The 18,271-nt window shown below is 53.1% G+C and overlaps 2 protein-coding genes across 2 annotated transcripts; both read right to left on the reverse strand.

Annotated features, from left to right (window-relative positions):
- Positions 1-393: 393 nt before the first annotated feature.
- HOXC5 (homeobox C5) lies at positions 394-1,759 on the reverse strand. The gene is made up of 2 exons (XM_007949486.1): positions 1,306-1,759; positions 394-608 (listed from the first exon to the last, which is right to left on the reverse strand). Exons 1-2 carry the CDS (start codon positions 1,757-1,759, stop codon positions 394-396), a joined length of 669 nt encoding a protein of 222 aa, XP_007947677.1.
- A 3,145-nt stretch (positions 1,760-4,904) lies between these two features.
- On the reverse strand, positions 4,905-6,314 carry HOXC6 (homeobox C6). The gene is made up of 2 exons (XM_007949483.2): positions 5,915-6,314; positions 4,905-5,212 (listed from the first exon to the last, which is right to left on the reverse strand). Exons 1-2 carry the CDS (start codon positions 6,312-6,314, stop codon positions 4,905-4,907), a joined length of 708 nt encoding a protein of 235 aa, XP_007947674.1.
- Between the last annotated feature and the right edge of the window lie 11,957 nt (positions 6,315-18,271).

The following is an 18,271-nucleotide window of genomic DNA, read 5'->3' on the forward strand; positions in this document are numbered from 1 at the left end:
TAGCCAGGAACAAAGGAGAGGGCGAGGCCAGAGGGTCGGGGGCAAGTGGCCTTTGGCGCCGGGCCCACCTTGACTGGGGATCTGGAGAGGCGGCCCAGTCTGGGCTCCGTTCCGGAGTCTTGCCTGCACACCGCAGCCCTCTGAAGCCCCTGCAGGGCTCGCCCCGGCCCCGGGTGCTGAGCGGAGCTGGGGAGAAACGGGGCAGCCCGGGCAGCCTTGCGGGAACCCAGGGTCGATGGGGATGCGGAATGCCAAGGGAAAGCGCTTTATCTGTGAGGCTGGGGAGCCTGTGCTTCAGCCCCGGCCCTCGGCCCAAAATACAGAAAGAGGAAAACAGAAAAAGGAAAGGCGCGGATACTGGAGCGGGCGCGCTCTGCAGGCCTCACCCGGCCTTTAAAGAGCCTCTTTGCTTTTCATTTTGGAATCTTTCTTCCACTTCATCCTGCGGTTCTGGAACCAGATCTTGATCTGTCTCTCGTTGAGACACAAGTTGTTGGCGATCTCTATGCGCCTGCGGCGAGTGAGGTAGCGGTTAAAGTGGAATTCTTTCTCGAGTTCCAGAGTCTGGTAGCGCGTGTAACTGGTTCGGGACCGCTTGCCGTCGGTCTCTGGAACATAAGCCCCCCAAGCCAGGAAGGGGTGAATAGCGTGCAGCGTCCCAGCGCCCAAACCCCAGCTCCAGGTCCCCCACCCGCGGCCGGAGGGAGAAAAGGCGAGCCGGGCAAGCCTGGCCGGGCGGGCCGCAGGCGGGCCCGGCCGGGCCCAGCTCCGGGAGAGGCGCCTCCGCCCTGGCAGGAAACTTTCCGCCGCAGCCTGCACTCAGCAGCGGAGGGGCTGAGGGGGTGGAGGGAGAGGGAGACCCAGGCTCGGACCGAACAATGAGCACCCTCGAGATCCAAGCACCGGGGACCCCCCTCCCGCCCCTCCCGAATCGCTGGGATCCTCCGGAGCAGCGAGCGCTGGCAGAGCCGGCTCCGCAGGGGAGGGAGGGAGGGAGCCGCGGGGGGATCCCCGCTCTGGAGCCCCGCGTTCCTCACCCTTTCAGATCCCTCTATTTTTTTAACTCCCTCCCTCTCCCCCAAAAATTGAATATTGCCTTTTATACACGTTTTGTTCCTATGATCCAATTATGTCGTCGTAAATTTGGGCGCACACAGCCTCTAAGCCTTTTAGTGGACAGTTTTACGAGCCATTGATGCCTGGATCGTAAAATTTATGGCCGCAGGTTTTTTTTCTTTATTTGCCCCGCATGGCCTATAAAACCCAGGCGGACCCGAGCGCGCAAAATGAAGTCCTAAAGTTTACCGTGGCTCATGTGCAGTTTGGTCATCCACGGGTAAATCTGTGGCGGGGCCGGTGGCTGGCTCAGTCCGGCGGGCTGCCCTGTCTGCGCCTGCTCCTCTTTGATCTCCCCACTGCTCTTAGCTCGCTCCTCCAGCGCCGGGCGAGCCGCCTTCTGACTGTACATCCCGGGGTTCAGAGGAGCCGCTTCGTCTCTGCCCAGAGCGTGTCCCGGAGAGGCCGCGGCGCTGCAGGCGGGGCGGTCGGGGTGAGCCCGGGGGTTGGCAGCCATGTCTACCCCGTGGAGAGAGTTGGAAGGCGCAGGCGGTGGGAAAGTGATGCTTAAGTCCAATCCGCCGTAGCAGTACCTGGATGCCTGCACCTCTGAGGCCGATCCATAGTTCCCACAAGTTTGCATGTTATAGGCAGGGATATTGGGGCTCTGCTTATAGAATGAATTGGCTACGTAGGAGCTCATGGCGGGGAGGGCCCAAAAAAAATTTCTGCACCCTTTTTGATTAAGGGTGATTTGTGACTCTTTGAAGTTGAGGGGTTTTTTGTTCTCCAAAGTGCACAATTTATAGGTGGAGATATCTCTTTCTTTATCCTATGCGCTCTTCCCAAATAAGGGAGCCTTAAATAGAGTCACGTGACTCGAGCGGCCACTCATAAATTTGGCTTGATGACCTCCGGGAGGTTAGTGATGGAAGCCGGCGAAACGCATCTTGATATGTTGGCAAAGCCCTGCCAAGGGGGAGAGGGAGTGAGAGAAAGAGGGAAGGGGGAGGAAAAAAAAAATGGTTCTTGGAATTGGGGGGTAGCCGAGACAACGAGCCCACAGCGACACCTGGTGCCTATATGGAGGAATTGCAGCCTGGCGCGCCGGCATCTGAATTTCCTACCCTGTTGAGACGCTGGCTATTACTGCAACAAACCCCCCTGAGCTGGCCTTTTAGATTGTATTTAATTTAAAGGAATATGGGGCCTCATTTAAGATTCACAAAGGGGTTTTTTGTACTGGATAGTCCCGCCCTTCCCCCACCTACACTCTCAGGGCCTTCCAGTCTTCAAAAAACAGCTGAGGGAAGAGGACTTAGGCCAGGTTGGAGATCTGAGAGAGCTTATCTAAGATTCCCTAAATCAAGAGCCAAGGTCCCACACTGCCTTTGAGGCCCTCAGGTTTGGCTACAGCCAAACATTCAGCATGGGAATGTAAACCCAGCCTCTGGAGAGGTAAATGGATGCCCAGGGGGAAGGTCTTGGATGGGCAGGACTAGGTAGCAAGGTGTGTGTGTGTCATGAGGCTGAGAGTGCTGGGGACTCTCTGGGATGAGCCTAGAGGTGAGGCGAGGACCCAGGTGGAGTAGAGGTCACCACACCAGGAATCCCAGAGTGTCAACAGGGCGATTCTCTCTCTCTCTGGGTGTATAAAGAGCCAGACACAATGCGCTGGAGGATTGTGTATGACCCTCATGTGACACCTATACTAGACTTTTTTGATAGAAAACAGCTATATGAGGGCATGGAGAAGCAAGATTCAAGCAGGGCATAGAAAAAGACCTATTTTGTGCTCTTCGAGAAAAAGTCTCTGGACCAAGCTTTCCAGACATCTGGACTCAGAAGGTTCATAGAAGAGTATTTTCTCAGCTACTTGGAGGCCTGAAGAGGACTTGGCTGGGGGTGGGCAGGAAAGGCCCTGGGCATCCTTGTCAGTCAGTGGCCAGGGTCTCCAAGGCTATTCTGCCCCTTCCCTCTCTTCCCTAGCCCAAAGTCTCATTCTTTCCTGCCTGCCTCTCCCCAGGAAATCTCCGCCTCTGCCAGGAGAAGCCCCCCTCCCCCTTCCCACTCCTCTGGCAGAGGCGCTGGAGGGGGCGCTGGAGGGGATCTGGAGGGTCCAGAGAACTCTGGTGGATTTTTTCCCTCCTGGCGACCCTCATCACTACTTCTCTCCCTAAGTCCACTCAGGCTTCTCTGACTGGGTTTAGGGAGAGAAGGCCGAGCTGGGGAAGGGTGAGGGGCTGGCTGCTTTCATCTCCGGCCTGGTATGAGGAGAGAAGAAAGAGTGAGGACCCAGGCTGGGGCCGGGACACTAAGGAAAGAGGCATTTCCATCCCGGCCACGTCAGGAGTCCCAGATCAGGCGAGAGCTCAGTTGCCAGGTTTTCCTTCTCGGAAATGTCCTTGAATCGCTCATTCCCTGCCGAAGGGCTCCAATTGCATGGTCTTCTCTTTCTCCTCGGCTCTCCGCCTCTGCCACGTTTCGCAACAGCCCGCCTAGAGCGGGCCAGGGGCTGCTCAAAAGGGCCCCCCAATCTGGGGTGTGAGCAGGAGCAACCCTGGTGCCTGGATCATCTTCTTTTCTGGCCTTTTGGGACTCGGGGTTCAGAAGGCTAAGCTCCCAGGCTACCACAGTCAGGAAGAAAGGCCTGTGTGGGGTTGAAGCCCAACCAGACTAACCCGGGTTTTTTTTTTTTTTTTTGCTTCCCCCAACGAAATCCTGTACGACTTTTTTGCGGGGTGAGTGTGTTGCTCCACGTAGGGAGCCTAGGGAGGCCTCGCAGCCCCTCAAGGCCAACACAAGGAGACTAGGGAGGCCCCGAGCAGAGGCCCCGGAGCTCGGCGCCCAGCTCCCAGAGAAGGCGAGCACAGAGGGCTAGGAGCTTGCAGGCAGCGGGCAGACGCGGGAGAGCTCGGAGCCTGCTCCAACTTTAACCCTGAGGCCGGCGGGGGTGGGAATTAACAGAAATCGCGATATAAACTTTTAAAAATAATATCGGTTTTATTAAATATTCGAGAACGGATCCAGAGGTCGGATTTATACAGGAGGGTAACACGAGGATATATTTTTTTCTTCTTCTTCTTCTCCTACTGGCTAAACAAACGTCATTCACTTTTTTTCCCCTCTTTTTATAATTTTCCCTCTTTTTCTTTTTAAGATGGGATTGAAACACTGACGGTGCTAAACATAAATATAAATACAGAGACCACAAATACAGCTAAAAATATTCACACAGAAACGGTCACAGTTTGTAATATGCCATAATGACCCCCAGGATTCTTTAAATACAATTCGCCTGGGCTGGGCATTTGCTGGGGCAGAGGGGCAGAGGGGCCGGGTAGGGGCTGCAGGGAGGCCCTGGGGATGGCTGTGAGGCCCAGGCACGCCCTCCAAGGGCCTCCAGCCCTCCGGAGCTGCCAGGCCGCGCCCTGAGGCCACGGAGCAGAGGCCCCGGGTCCCGGAGCCGGCTCTCTGCGCGGGGGCGGGGGCTGGGGAGGCGCCGGGAGGGTGGGTGGGGGGCCAAGTCCTGGTTTGGAAGGAAGTGTGGAGAGTCTGAAGCGAAGTTCAGGAATCGAGCCCCCAAGGCCTGGGCGGGGGAAGGGGTCTGCAGATTAGCGAGAACGAGCGAGCGAAGGAGCAAGTAGGAGGTGTGGGGCGAAAGGGAGTTTGTGCGGTGAGGGAGGGGGTCCAGAGCTGACTTTCAGGTCCACATTTAACTCCCTATTTTTGTTTTACGGAGTCAAAACACATCAATTGTGCCAGTGATAAATACCGAGTGTGTGATAAGGAGGGAGTTGGGGGGAGCGAGGGAGGAGGACGGAGAGGGGTGGCAGGGACAGTTCTGGTCACTCTTTCTGCTTCTCCTCTTCTGTCTCTTCCCGCTTTTCCTCTTTTCCGCCCAGGCTGTCGGCCGCGGCCCCTCCGCCGCCCCCCGAGAGCGTGGACGTGAGATTAGATTCCTTTTTCCACTTCATCCGGCGGTTCTGGAACCAGATTTTGATCTGTCGCTCGGTCAGGCAGAGCGCATTAGCGATCTCGATGCGTCGGCGCCGCGTTAGGTAGCGGTTGAAGTGAAATTCCTTCTCCAGTTCCAGGGTCTGGTACCGCGAGTAGATCTGGCGGCCGCGCCTCCGGTCCGCCCCGTAGCCGACCCCTAGAGATCCAGGCACAAAACACACTAAAAACAATCAGCAAGGCCTCCTCTGGGGAGGATTTTGCTTAGCAAAACCCTGACCCTCCCAACTTGGCCAGCAGCTCACGGGCCCTAGCGCTGAAGCCTTCTTCCCTTTGCCTTGGCTGGGGGTACAGCCAGGACCCCACTTCATTCTCTTCCCCCATAGGTTGAAAGGCGTGTGTCCCAAAGAAAGGTGTGTCCGTGGGGGAGCAAGAACCAGGCAGAAAGCTGCAGTTCTAAAAGCTGGATTTTGAAAAATCCCCACTACTGGGGAGGAAGGCCCTATTTTTCAAGGACTGGGCTTCCCCACCTCCCCAAGCACCCTAGCTCCTTTGAAACTTCTCTCCACTTCTCTCCCTTCTCTGCCCCCCTGCCTTCAGCCTGACTCTACTTTGGGGGGCTCCTCCATTCCCTGCCCTCTCCACAGTCCCGTTCCTGCCCCTTCAGCTCGCCTTCAAGCCCTCCAATCTGTCAGGGGCCGAGGGGGCCAGGCCCCTGCGAGCTAGCAGGGAGGCGAGTTGAGGGGGCTGAAGAGGGGGCCCTGTCTCGGCGTCAGCGAGGAGACGAGCGTGATTGTTTTTATGGGGCCATAAAAAACTCTCTCCGCCCGTTCTTCTAGGGAAGCCGGTCATAAAGTCAGTTCAGTTTATTTAATTTATATCTCGGAGCTGTAAAACTCACCACTGTGCGAATTCATTCGCTGCATCCAGGGGTAAATCTGGATACTGGCTTTCTGGTCCTGGGGCGCAGTCCTGCCCTGCTCAGAACTAAAATCCTGAGCGATTGAGGTCTGTGTGTTATGTCCTAAGTTGTTTTGTCTGCAGTTTGAGAGCATGTCTTTCTCCTGGTAAAAGGAATTAGATCCATAGTCATACGGCCCCCGGCTGGAACTGAACACGACATTCTCCTGTGGCGAATAAAAGGGAGTCGAGTAGATCCGGTTCTGGGCAACGGCTGCTCCATAGGTCGAGAAATGCCTCACTGGATCATAGGCGGTGGAATTGAGGGCGACGTTGGGGAGGACGTCCTGGCCCCCGGCGAGGTGGCAGGATAAGGAAGGGTTAGTGAAGTAGGAATTCATCCCTTTGCCTTTACCTGGTCGGGCTATGATTTCTTTAATATTTATTTCTGTCTCCAGTTTGTACTCGGAACTAGATGGTTATAGGGACGGCTCCAATCCAGGACAGACAAAATGACAAAGTCAGCTGACCCCCTTCCAGCCAATCGCGAGCCAGATGTCAAGAAGGGGGAAAAAAATCGCTTCTGCTTCTGTTGATTCCCTAGTTGAGACTCAGTGTGTGCTTTGAAAGTAATACTTGGATTTCTTTAAAATATGTATATGTAAAGGAACTTATTTTGGGGGTGAAGGAGGGGTGAATGTCCGAGCGCAGGGCCTTAGGCCCCGGGAAGGAGAGCTGCACTCCCAGGAAATCGCTCAGCCACAGCTAACTTTGCTGTGCTGTGGACAGGGCCAGAGAAATCTCTGTATTTTCAGTCTGGTTTTATCCTTTAGATCCAACCCATTCTAAAATTACATCCTGATTTCTCCATGGGAGGAGCTCCTGCCCAGCTTATGGGGTCCCCAGAAATTCTACAGGAAATCCTGGTTTGACACTCACAGACTGAGACCCCATCACGAAATCAGTCCCCCCAATAATAATTTTAAAAATCCAAAGTAGAAAGAAATCTAATAAAACATGGTGTCCAGAGGTAAGAGAGTGTAGCTGAGAGCCTTGGGCGTACAGGGGGATGTGAGGCGCAGCTAGGTCTAAGGAGATGAAGGTGAGACTTCAGAGGTACAGTGGCAGAGCTGTGGGCACAGGGGCCAGGCATCTGCTTGCCTCTGCCTCCTAGCCCCCTTCTGCCTCCTCCTCCAGACCCCTTTTTGGAGAAACTCTTGCTGCCATTTTGCACAGAAGGTAAAATGTACAAAATACAATAGAAAAGGGAGAGAAAGAAGTAAAAGGTGGGAGAGAGAGAAAGAAAGGAAGGAAGGAAGAATGAAAACTCTGAGAGGCTTTCTAGAGACATCAACTCCTGTTTATGTTGGTGAGAATTTATGATTTGGGCCAGGAAGGCTGGTGGGGTAATTCACATAGGATCCAGCCAGGCCAGAAAGAGAAGGCTGCCCGGGTTCTGATGGACAGTTAGGGTCTTGCAGGCTCAAGCCCCTGCTCACATGGGAAAACCCCTGGGCCCTCAGACTCACTGCCCAGCCAGGGGAGGCCCCCTGGACTTGAGCTCTGGGGCTTGGAAACACAGCAAAGGGGTCCTGGGCACCACTCACCCAAGTGTCACCCACCCTCGGTGGGACCGGGCCTCTTAGTAGCCCCTACCCCCATTTTCTTTCCACCTGAAGAAAAGGAAGGCCAGGTTAGCAAAAGGCAGCTGAGTCAAAGGCTTCAGAGGGAGCGGCAGTGGCAGTGGGAGAACTGAAACCGCCGAAGGTGTGCAGATGGGGTTTTTCTCCTGATTAATCCAAACTTAATTTGCTATCGGGACATAAGCTGGAGATGTTTTGAGTTGACAAAGAAGGGGTGATGGGGAGTGCGCAGGGAGCAGTCAAAGATCATATTTTCTCCTCACCATTTTTTTTTGGGGGGGACTGGCTATAACAAGAACCCGGATGTCGTCGCCGGATTTTATGATCTTTTCCTTCTGTGTAACAAAGCGGAGTAATCAATGGGTAGCAATAAAGCCATAAACGGGATTACGCTGGGAAAAAACTCGTTTATTCATCTTCTGTAACGTTAAGGTTTCCCTAGAGTGTCGCTAGGGGGGAAAAATAAAGTTCCGAACCCCAAAGCAGACAGTGTGTAGGAGCTGAAGGAGACAGCATGTTAGTTAATACATGAACCTCCTTACGAGGTTGAAGAGTCTTTCTGCCAGACAATTTGTGTTGGCTTTTTAAAATACAGCCTCAGTCCTTCAGGAAAGAGGGAAATTTATTATTATTTAGAAGGATAAGGGAAAGACCCTGGAATGATAAAGGTACCTCTTGAGCCACACTTTCTTCTCCCTAAGGAGATGAAGGTGAAAGGGTGGAAGAGAGTTCTTAAACTGAGAAAGAAATTTTGAGATGAGTTATCTCATTTTAGGGTGACATGGCAGGTACACACACACAGAGAGACAACAGCGTGAATTACTTTTCATTCTAGAATCCAGCTGTCCTCGAATTCATGACATGCCTGGGCAGAGGTTTCCAACAGCTGGGTGGGGCTCCAGGCCCCCTGGAGGGCAAGAGGTAGGAGGAGAGATAACAAGGAAGGGAGGACACCCAGGACAAGGCAGTGCACCCCTGGACACAAGTAGCCGCTCTGAGTTCCTAGCCTTTCTGCTGGAGGGTAGCAGTGTAACAAGTAGAAGTGACTGGAAGAGAGAGTAAATCTCCCCCCACCCCATTTCAGAGAGAGATTGCTAGAGGGATAAATCATGTCAGTGATATTTCCTTCAAGATATTAAATTGTTTCAATGTACAACAAATTGAATGATGGAAGATAGGATGTCTTAATGAGGTTTCACTTTCAATGAGTGTTGATTTTCTATGTATTTGAAAATCTCTTGTATGGGTGAGCAGAGGAGGGAGGAAATTCTCAGACCTTGGAAGAAAGGTCCCTTTCTGGGGAGATGTGTGCTTCAGGCCCCATCAAGGAAGCCTGGGTTTCCCTGAGTCCCTCCTCATCCAAGCTTGAAGGGGGCAGGGGGCCCAAAGTTGGGGAAGTTGGAGAGGATCTCTTTTGGGGCCTAAAGGCTATGGGCGCGAGGGTGGGCGACCTGAGAAGCAGAATGTAAGTCTCAGCCCGGAAAGTTAAGTGTTTTATTACATCCCTAAACAGAGGGCAGTAACTGAAAGGTCTCACCGATTTATAATGAACAGAAACCAGCAGCTGAGGGAAAAAAAGGCAGAAATGCTGAAAGGAGGGAGAAGGAGAAAGAGAAATACAAACAAATTCCCCCATTGCTTAAAGGCGTTCAGCAAAATTAATTTCCAGCCCACTCTTCCCATCACCTTGTATTCCTAGGGAAAGAAGCTGCCCCCTTTCAGTTAGATCTGTAATTATGCAGCAGAAATTTGCTGGAAGGATTCGCTCCAAGGGGGTAGAACTGGTCCGATGAGCTGAGCTTCCCTCCCTTGCATTATATTTTCCTTTCCCCATTTCATGTTCATTTTATTTACTTATTTATGTTGGTGAAAGAATGCCTGTCTATAGGGGAAAAGCTGGGACTTGTATTTTTCTAAACATATTTATATTTTCCTGTTAAATTTGTCTGAAAACAATTATGGAAACTCATCAGCAGAAGCAAGAACAGATGTTTATTAAAACTGCAGTTGAGCTCGGTAAATATGCACAAGTCCTGGAAAGGAGGTGGGGGGGGGAACTTGTTCTTTGTTTCTATAAAACAACCCTAGAGAAATCAGGGAACACCTCCCAATCAGGTTGGAAGGTCTGTGCCCACCCCTCAGAAATCAGGCTTTCAAGGGGGGTTTGGAGGCAAGAGTGGCTTTTCACTTTGAAAAAATAGCTGCAATTAGTGGATTAAAAAACAGAGTTGAGAAAACCCCCCAAAAAAGGGAATAAAAGGAGAAAGTTGCCGCTTGCTGCTTCCGCCCCTGCCCCCCCCAATCCAAAACACATGCTTTCCAGGAGCGCTAATTATAGGAATAGAACTTACTACAGGCACCTTGGCGGGAGCAGGGGGCAGTCACTGGCTTGGAGTCCCAAAGACCAAGGGTTGCATTGGAGGCTGGGCACTTGGCGGTTTCCCCAAGCCAGTCAAGCACCCCTATTCCAGCTTTGCTTTGCACTAGGTCAGGGAAAGGCTGGGGACCTGTGTGGCACTGAACTGGGAGAGGGTGGGTGAGACTGCACTCGTTTGAGCCCTGAAGAGGTTCGTGTGCAGGCCTCACCTTGCCTCCCTTTGCTATCCACCTCGTTCTGAGAAATGTGTTCATTTCTTAGAGAGAAGCATCTGAAATGAGGGGGATGAGATCTGCTATTTTTATCTGGAAGTCTTTTCCAGAAGTCCTCCCCAGTTTGTGTTCTGGTGGTCTCCTCTGTCTCCCCAGGTCCCCCAACTCTGCGTAAATGTTTGCAACTCACCCACCTTTGCACACAAATGCACACACAGCCCATTCCTGGCTGCAGGCGGGCGGGCACCACTGACTACTGTTCATACCTCCCAAAGCTGCCCAGGGACCTGGACACTGGAGCTACAGGAGCCAGTACTCGGCCTGGGCCCTTAGCCGCCTGCAAACACGGTGCAGCTGCCTTCCGGGTCCCCCCCTCCAATTCTCGGAGGAGAACGGAGAGGAGCGGTTGCCACGCCAGCCCCTTTTGTGCCACTGGGCGAGGGCTGTAATCCCTCTTGCGGAGAAAGCCGAGTTTCAATAATTGCTCAGCTCACCTCACAATCGCACTATTTGATTAAGGCTTTGTGATTCTAGAGTGACTGCCTACTTGGTCCCACTGGATTATGATTAGATTTTATTATTATTTTTATTTTAAAATAAGGAAAAAAAATATCCAACTCCAAGTGCCTGGGCTTTGTATACAAGCTCCTTTGATCTCTGTGGAACTTGGAGTAAAAAAATTGCAGAGTCTCACAGTCCACCAGAGAATCTGAACGCAGGGAACTGGGTCTGCTTGGGGAGCATGGCTCATCCAAGAGGACCCTCACTTTCTCATAAATATGGTGGGGGGGTTGTCTGAGCACAACCCCCTCCCCCATATATGCACTGCATTCCAAAGAGACTGCTCTCAAAGTTCAGGATTGGAGACACTTGGAGGAAAGTGAAATTTGACACACCCAACCCGGAAATGGATCCCACTTGTGGGTGCTGATATTCTGGGGACTGGGCCTAGGCTAGTCAGCTGAATGGAGTTGGGGGTCAACAGGGCGAGGGAAGGAGGAGAGGCCGGATGGGGCCTGTCCAGCTGCTGAGAACTCCCTGGGACACCTTGGGAGGCCCGGACTGGTGAGTCCTTTTCTGAACTAAGAGATGTCCAGAGACTGTTAGCTTCGGAGTTAGCTCAAACTGCTTTTGTTTTATTTGTAACTAAACAGAGAAGAAAGGTATATGGATAGGCTCTGCTGATTTGTGTCATATTTTCTCCCCTCCTTCTCTCTTTCCAGATTTCTGCCTGACCTTCCCTTACAGGCACTCCGCTTACTGCCGCTACCACCAGCAAACACAAACCCCATAGCGGCACTTGTTTGGCTTCTCAATTCACTTCTCTGTTTTTTTTTTTTTTAAGGTTAAAAACTAAAATAGGTCCCAGGCATTCAGCACTGAGCCCCCTTCCGGCTCCATCTGGAAGAAATCATTTCTAGTTTTTTAGGGTCTAGCCCCCAAGTCTCCCACCTCTATCTCAATAGCTGAACATCAGATGAAGGAAGGTGTGTGTGTGTGTGTGTGTGTGTGTGTAGAACCTGTGACTAGGACTTGACTTCACATTCGCAGTGGGACCATGCAGGGATACATCAGAGGGGCAAGGCAAGTGGCCCTGCTCAGCCGCCGCCGAGGAGGAGGAGGAGGAGGAGGAGGAGGAGGAGGAGGAGGAGGAGAAAGAAAAATCCAGCATATTCAGAATATTTTCTTGGCCCCCAGAGTGGAGCCTCAGGGGGTGTGAAAGGAGGACAGAGCTGCTCCGCACTGGGCTGGAAGATCCCAGTTCCCCTAACTTCTGCTGCACCCTCTACGCCGATCATTGCCTGAGCTCGTTTTGAAGGTTTATGAGAATTGTAAAATTCAAGAACGTGGCATTTATGACGTCACAGTGAGTTGTCATGAGGAAATTGTGAATGTCATAAAAGTTACATACGGCGGTGGGAGCTTTGTGTGTGTGTGGGGGGGAGTGCCTTGCTTTTCTTAGTTTTTTTCCCCTCACTCCTTTCTTCCCCTGGTTTAACTTCTCCCGCTTGAAAATAAAATGTTATTATGTTCTGGAACAATAAGCCAACAATGAAACATCGTCCTCATTTCCCTATAAATAATTTTATCCTTTATTGTTTGCAGATCTGAAAGAACCATTTAATCTGTGCTGGCGAAAAGAGGGAGCGAGACAGGGAGGGGGAATTCATTTCAGAAAGGAGAATATGACTTACTTCCATGATACTCTTTTAGGTTTGATGGCCAGAGGCAAAATTAAAGGCCGAACAGTGGCCTCTCTGACTCTACACCTGGTGGGATTGGAGATTTATAGGATCTTTAGCAAAGGGGCAATTTAATTTTGTAGGATTTGCTTAAATTCACTGCTATTTTGGGGGGTTGAAGAGAGGGAAGCGGGGAGAGCCACATGCTTTATCTAGCTTTATGAATCTGCCAACATTATCCTGATTTAAAACCCAACAACCTGTGAATCACGAAAACTCCTGAAGAAAAGAGTGAGAGAGTGGGGGTGAGGGGGGGTGCTCAATTTTCTCAATGACTGTGGGGGAAGGAAGAAAAGCCGAGGCAAGGGGAGGGCTGCTCTAAGTCTTTCCACCACCGGGGCACCGGAGGTTTATGATGTCCCCATAATTCCCCTAACCTTATTAACATCTGCCTTATTTTAGGATTATTTCTGCTTCCTCCCCTCCAAAAGGGAAAATGAGGGAGGGGGCAATGGCGGGAAAGGGGTGCCTGGAAAGGGGAGGGAGTTCGGGATTGCGTTGTACTTTGTTTTTTAGGGCGAATTTGCTGGCTTGGCGGGTTTCTGACGCAGGGTGGCAGCAGACAAAACAAGTAAACAACTCACAGACACAATAAACAGGGACGGCTGGGGTGTTGTGGCAGAGGACTTGGGCCTGAGTGAGGGGCACAGCCCTGGAGTAACGTCACCCTGGCTCCCAGGGTAGCGGAGACCCGAAAGCCCAGACTGCTCTCAGCGTGGCGGCGGCGGCGGAGGGAAGGTGGGAGAACGCTGCGCGCCTCGGCCCACCGCGTGCCTGTACACGCAGACCGCAGTCAGGGGAGGAACCTGATCTCCCAGGGAGCTTTGGAAAACCCCTCCAATCCTGCTCCTATCATTACTTTCTTTTGTGGGATTTTCCACTGATGTTTAATTTCCCCTCTGCTTTGTCTTTCTATGGTCCACGAAGGGAGAAAGGTTAGAAAAGGCGGCTGGTTCATTCCTAACCTTGGCCCATACACAGCCCTCCAGGCCCATAGCAAGGGGCCTAGGTTCCTCTCTGGCACTGTGATGATCAGCCTTCTCCCACACGGCTCAGGTAGTGAGCCCCAGTAACCAGATCTGGGCATCTAGGGAACCTTAGAGAGCCTCTAATCTGCCCCTCCAGTAGCAGACAAATCTGGGACCGGAGAGCAGCCAGGGCCTCAGGGGCAGGAATGCACTCCTGCCCCTGCTGGCTCCCCTTCTCCACCAGCCTTTCCAAGGCCCCCTGGTTAGCATCTTCCCCAGACCACTGCCCAGAGGCCACCTTATTAAACACTCCAATCCCCTTCACTGCCCCAACTAGGCTTCCAGCACCAGGGGCCAGTTCTGACTGCTCAGAACTGCTGGCTGGTCCATCATGCCCTGGAGTGAGTTTCCCAAATAACTCACTTTCAACACAACTGGGTTTCCCTGGCTAAATAGTATCTGAGTTGGGGAAGGTTTTTTTTGGGGGGATGTGTGAGTGAAAGCAGAAAGAATTTGATATTACCCAACCCAGCTGCTTGGACAGCCAAAGTAATAAGGTTTCAGAAAGGCTTTGTGGCATCTGTTGGTTACTGGAACCCGCATCCTCAGATCCCAACACACATACATACACACACAGATTTCCAGGAAAGCGTGCACAGAAGGGCCTCCCTGGTGGACCCAAGGCCTCCAGGAGCCCACTCTCATCTATTGAGGGCTAACAAAACTTCACATGCACATAAAACAATGTTTGAGTGAATATAGGCATGGTAATGTACAATTAACCACTGAGGAAATACGAGTTGAGTTGGTATACATTCATGCATAAGTCCGAGTCTAGTACATTTGCACCTGTATATAGCATATAAAGCTACAGAGCCTATTTCTTAACACAACAGCCAACCCAACAAGGTCGCCTTCACCAAACAATGTCGCATTCTCCGTGGGGCTCACAAGTGTCAGACCAGAGAGAGAAAAGCCCATTTCTTCTTACTGAGGAACCAGCACATGAAATACAGTGGACAGCAAGGCTGACAAAGCCTGTAAGGGACAGGCCCCAGGCAGGCCTGAGGTGCCCAAGAGAGCACTCGGAGGTGGATGGTAGGGCCTTGGGCTCCAGAAGTGTTGCCAAGCCCTGATGGGAAAACTAGGTATCTCTGCCCAGCCCCAGCTCCAACCCCAGGCCTGCATGTGTAGAGTCCTTGAGCCAGATTCTATTCTCAGCCTCTCTGGCTATTATTAGATAATTACAGCAGCCTCTCTTGCACTAAGGACTATGTCTACAGGGAATGTGGCCTGGAAGAAGCTGGGGATTGCCACTGGTGGCCCCTCTTTGCTGCTGTTTGAGCACGGGAGAGGAAGAGAAGGAAGGGAAAGAAAAGCGAAAATGAAGAAGGAGAGAAGCAGAGGGCTGGTGTTTGGGCCCAGTGTTTTCTCTGCCATCGCCTGCCAGACTGGAAACCTGGAAAACCAGGACTAATCACTGCTGCTAGGCCTTCTCCATATGCCCCATCTCAGGAGGATGGGTCTGGGAGTGTAGGCTCAGGGTAAAGTGGAGGCCTGCAGGAAAGAAAAGCCAGGAAAGGACAGAAAATCTTAATCGATTAAAAAAAAAAAAAAAGATGCCTCAGGACAATGCTCTTAACCTGTTAACCTCCAACCCTAGCACCCTAAAATTTTGCGGTCAGCATATTCAGTCAGATCCCTGTCCACCGAGAGAAATACCCCAGCCTTGCCCAGGCCCGCCCCTCAGCAGGGAGGGGGCCTCTCTAATATCCCAGGTGAATCCCCCCACACACCTGAATGGCCCTCTCCGGAAACACTTCCCAACAGAGACGAACAAAGGAGACTCGAGCCTCCCCATCAGTTCGGCCTTCCGCGGAGTGGGGGCAGACAAAATACAGGCAAAAGAGAGAAACAGAGGCCTCACCGGTCGGCGGTTCCCTCTTTGCGCCAGGAGAAAGGCTTCCCTTTTTCGGACCTCCTGGGGCCCTTCCACTGTCCCACCGTATTCCCTTGCCCTTCTTAGGTCCCACAGACAAGGGTGGTCCTGGTCGGCCGGCCGCGCCTGCCTCGCTCGGGCATCAGCCCCTGGGCCGCGCCGGAGCGGCAGGAGAGCTCGCAGCAGCCGGCGCAGACGGCGGGCTGGGCCCATTTGGGGAGAGCCAAGCGCTTTTCTCGATCGTAAACAAGGAACGTGAAATTAGCCCCTCGGCAGACGCCTCTGCCGATACACAAGTCCTATTGGGGGTGGGGGGTGGGAAATAGGAGCGAAAATGCCATTTTTTCCCCCGGGGAGAATACCTCAGAGGCCTTTATGTAGACTGGGAAAGGGGAATTTTGGGGGGGCAGGAGGGGATGGGAAGGGGCTTGTGGGGGGATGGGAGGGAAGATTCACCGTCAGTTTAGGCCCAAGGGGTTTGATTTGAATGAAGCCCAACTGTATTTTTAAGAATTTGATTAAAAGGGGTTTTCTGCACACCCCCACACACACCCAGGGTTTAAACAGGAAATCTAGGAGGAATCCCCTCCCCCACTGGGACTTGACGCAGGAGCCCCGTCGCGTCTCTGGGAGGATGGGGGACTTGGATTGGACTAAGGTGAGTTCGACCCCCACACTCTCAGACCTCCCTGGGGATATGCGCCCACCCCTAAGCTCTGAGGTGTGCCCGTCTGGGTGTGCAAGCATTCACGTATGCGTTGCCCTTTATAACCAGAAGCTCAAAAATACAGGGGCCCTCTCGGACCCAGGCCTGGGAACAGGGCGGGGTCATATATCAAACAGCAACACATTCAGGGCCACGTACATTTGGAAGAAATTAAGACACTGTGTTATGAAACCATATGTGTCAGGTTAAGACTATACAACACTCCATTAGCACCAATTATTAGGAGGATCCCGAACGCCCAGGCCCTGCCAAGCCGCCGAATTCTGAAACCCCTATCCCATGAGCCAGGCGCCCCTGGAGTCTCACGGCCTTCACGCACCCGTGAGGCCCCACCAGCGAGGCCTGGGCCCGCCCCGCCCAGCCTGGGGCCTCCCCAACTGGCATCTCCGCCCCAGACCGGGCAGGTCCTAGCCCAGAGCAGCCAGGCGAGGCGGGTGAAGCAGTCCGGTGGCCATCCCGGTGGGGTGGCTGCGGTGAGGATGGGGACGCCGGGCTGGAGGAGGGACGCTGATAGGCCCCTTTTCTGCAGCACAAGATGGCTTTTGAGCACCGCATCCTCCACCCCCACCCTCAACCCGCAGTGCAGGGCACCTCCCCCCTTCCCATCCGCCCGGGTGGGGGCGGGCGTAGGGGGTGGGCAGACGCTCTCCTTTCTGCTGACGCGCACCAGCCACCAGCCTCCCCCCTAATTGCCAATTAACAGGCCGCGCCGCCAGCCTCGCTGCGCTCGCTTCCTGCTTGGCGGCCCGGCCCTGGGCCCGCACTGCGCATGTGTGAGCTCTCCAGGTCGCGCTCTCCAAGAGGGAGGGGGCTGCAGTGCAGGGAGGGGACGCTGGAAAGTTTGTTTGAGGGTTGCGAGGTTGGGGGGGCTGACTTTGCTCAAGGGGAAATATGCACAAACTACAGGTTCTCTCTCCTACCCTGGAGTTTAAGCTTCTGTGACCTCTCGGACCCGGACCCAATCCCATTAGCCAAGACGCTGCAGATCTGTAATAAATAGGTACCAAGGACATCGTGGGCATCAGGCAGAGGGCTGGCCCCCTAGACTCCGGTCTTGCGCCCCAGAGGCGCAGTCCTCCTGCCTGCTCGACCCCTAGGTTCGACGCACAGTGACATTAGGACAACACTCCCTTCCCAACCTTATTCCAGTTTAACCCCATTTCTTTTCCCTTCCCCTCCACTTCTTTCCCTCCCCACTCATTTGCCCACGCGCCCACCCTCTCGCCAGCCCCCTCTCCTCTCTAACCAAGACAAGCCGCTGCTGTCTTATCTTGAAACCGCCACCCAGCTACGGACCATTAGTTACATATTTGAACCAATAAGGAAACACTTACCGGGCGCTGCTGTCATTCTCCCTCTCCCTCTCTCTCTGCCTCTCTCTCTCTCTCGCCCACTCTCTCTTTCTCGTCTTCCCTCATTCTGTGCCGCTGCCGAGCCTGTCTCAGCTCCACACACACACATACTTTATATAAATTTAAAAATGAAAAAAAGGATCGTCCCAGTCATCAAAAAGCCAAAGAAAATTAAGGAGAGTTGCAAGAAGAGGGCAGGAGGAGGGAGAGCCTGAGAGAAGGGAGGGGCGGAGGCATTTCAGCTCCCTATCTCAACTCCTGTTCCCGCAATCCTCCTGCCCCTTGGGGGGCTAGGGGGTCGGGAAGGGAGAGAGAGGTGCCCTCAACTCCTGCCTCTCCCCTCCACCCCCATCCTCCCTAGATGCCCCCGGCTTCCGGCAACTCCACCTGGGAGGAAAAAAATTAAATGGGGGGGGGGAGAAAATAATTATTAATCAGATTAATTAAAAAAAAAAATACTAGTAATGAAGGGAGCGCCCAGCGCAGGTTTCGCTGGCAATGGTTAGGCTCTTACAGGGAGGACTGTTCTGCGGAGCGCTCCGAACGGACAAACCACAATAAAAAGTTCACGTTCATGGATGGAATCCACATGACTTCTTGTGGCCAATCCAACTTGTGAGTCGATCGTAAACTTTTATTACTCAGCTGTAAATTTTCTGCAAACAACCGGGAATGCGATGCATTTGTGTAGCGTGTGCAAATGGGCGCCGCGGTCGCCATGTTTACCCAATTCTCTCGGAGAGGGAGCATCCCCTGGCCCCCACCCCACCCCCACCCACCGCCCACTCCCCACGGGCCGCGCTGCTCCCTGCAAGGGCGCAAAGGGCGTGGGGGGGGGCTCGGGAGGAGGACTGGAATCATTCTGCCGCTGAGGGTGGACTGCCACCCCTTGTTGTG

The sequence above is a fragment of the Orycteropus afer genome, unplaced genomic scaffold (genome assembly GCF_000298275.1).
Source record: "Orycteropus afer afer isolate SDZICR_OR568_19922 unplaced genomic scaffold, OryAfe1.0 scaffold00247, whole genome shotgun sequence".
NCBI classification, from domain to species: domain Eukaryota; kingdom Metazoa; phylum Chordata; class Mammalia; order Tubulidentata; family Orycteropodidae; genus Orycteropus; species Orycteropus afer.

Bases quoted from the DNA above. Each gene is read 5' to 3' on its own strand.
- HOXC5 (XM_007949486.1), bottom strand. From the start codon at position 1,759: ATGAGCTCCTACGTAGCCAATTCATTCTATAAGCAGAGCCCCAATATC. The intron at 609-1,305 runs GTAAACTTTAGG...CTTATGTTCCAG, and splicing joins CAAACTGCACATGAGCCACG to AGACCGACGGCAAGCGGTCC.
- HOXC6 (XM_007949483.2), bottom strand. From the start codon at position 6,314: ATGAATTCCTACTTCACTAACCCTTCCTTATCCTGCCACCTCGCCGGG. The intron at 5,213-5,914 runs GTGAGTTTTACA...CTGGATCTCTAG, and splicing joins GCGAATGAATTCGCACAGTG to GGGTCGGCTACGGGGCGGAC.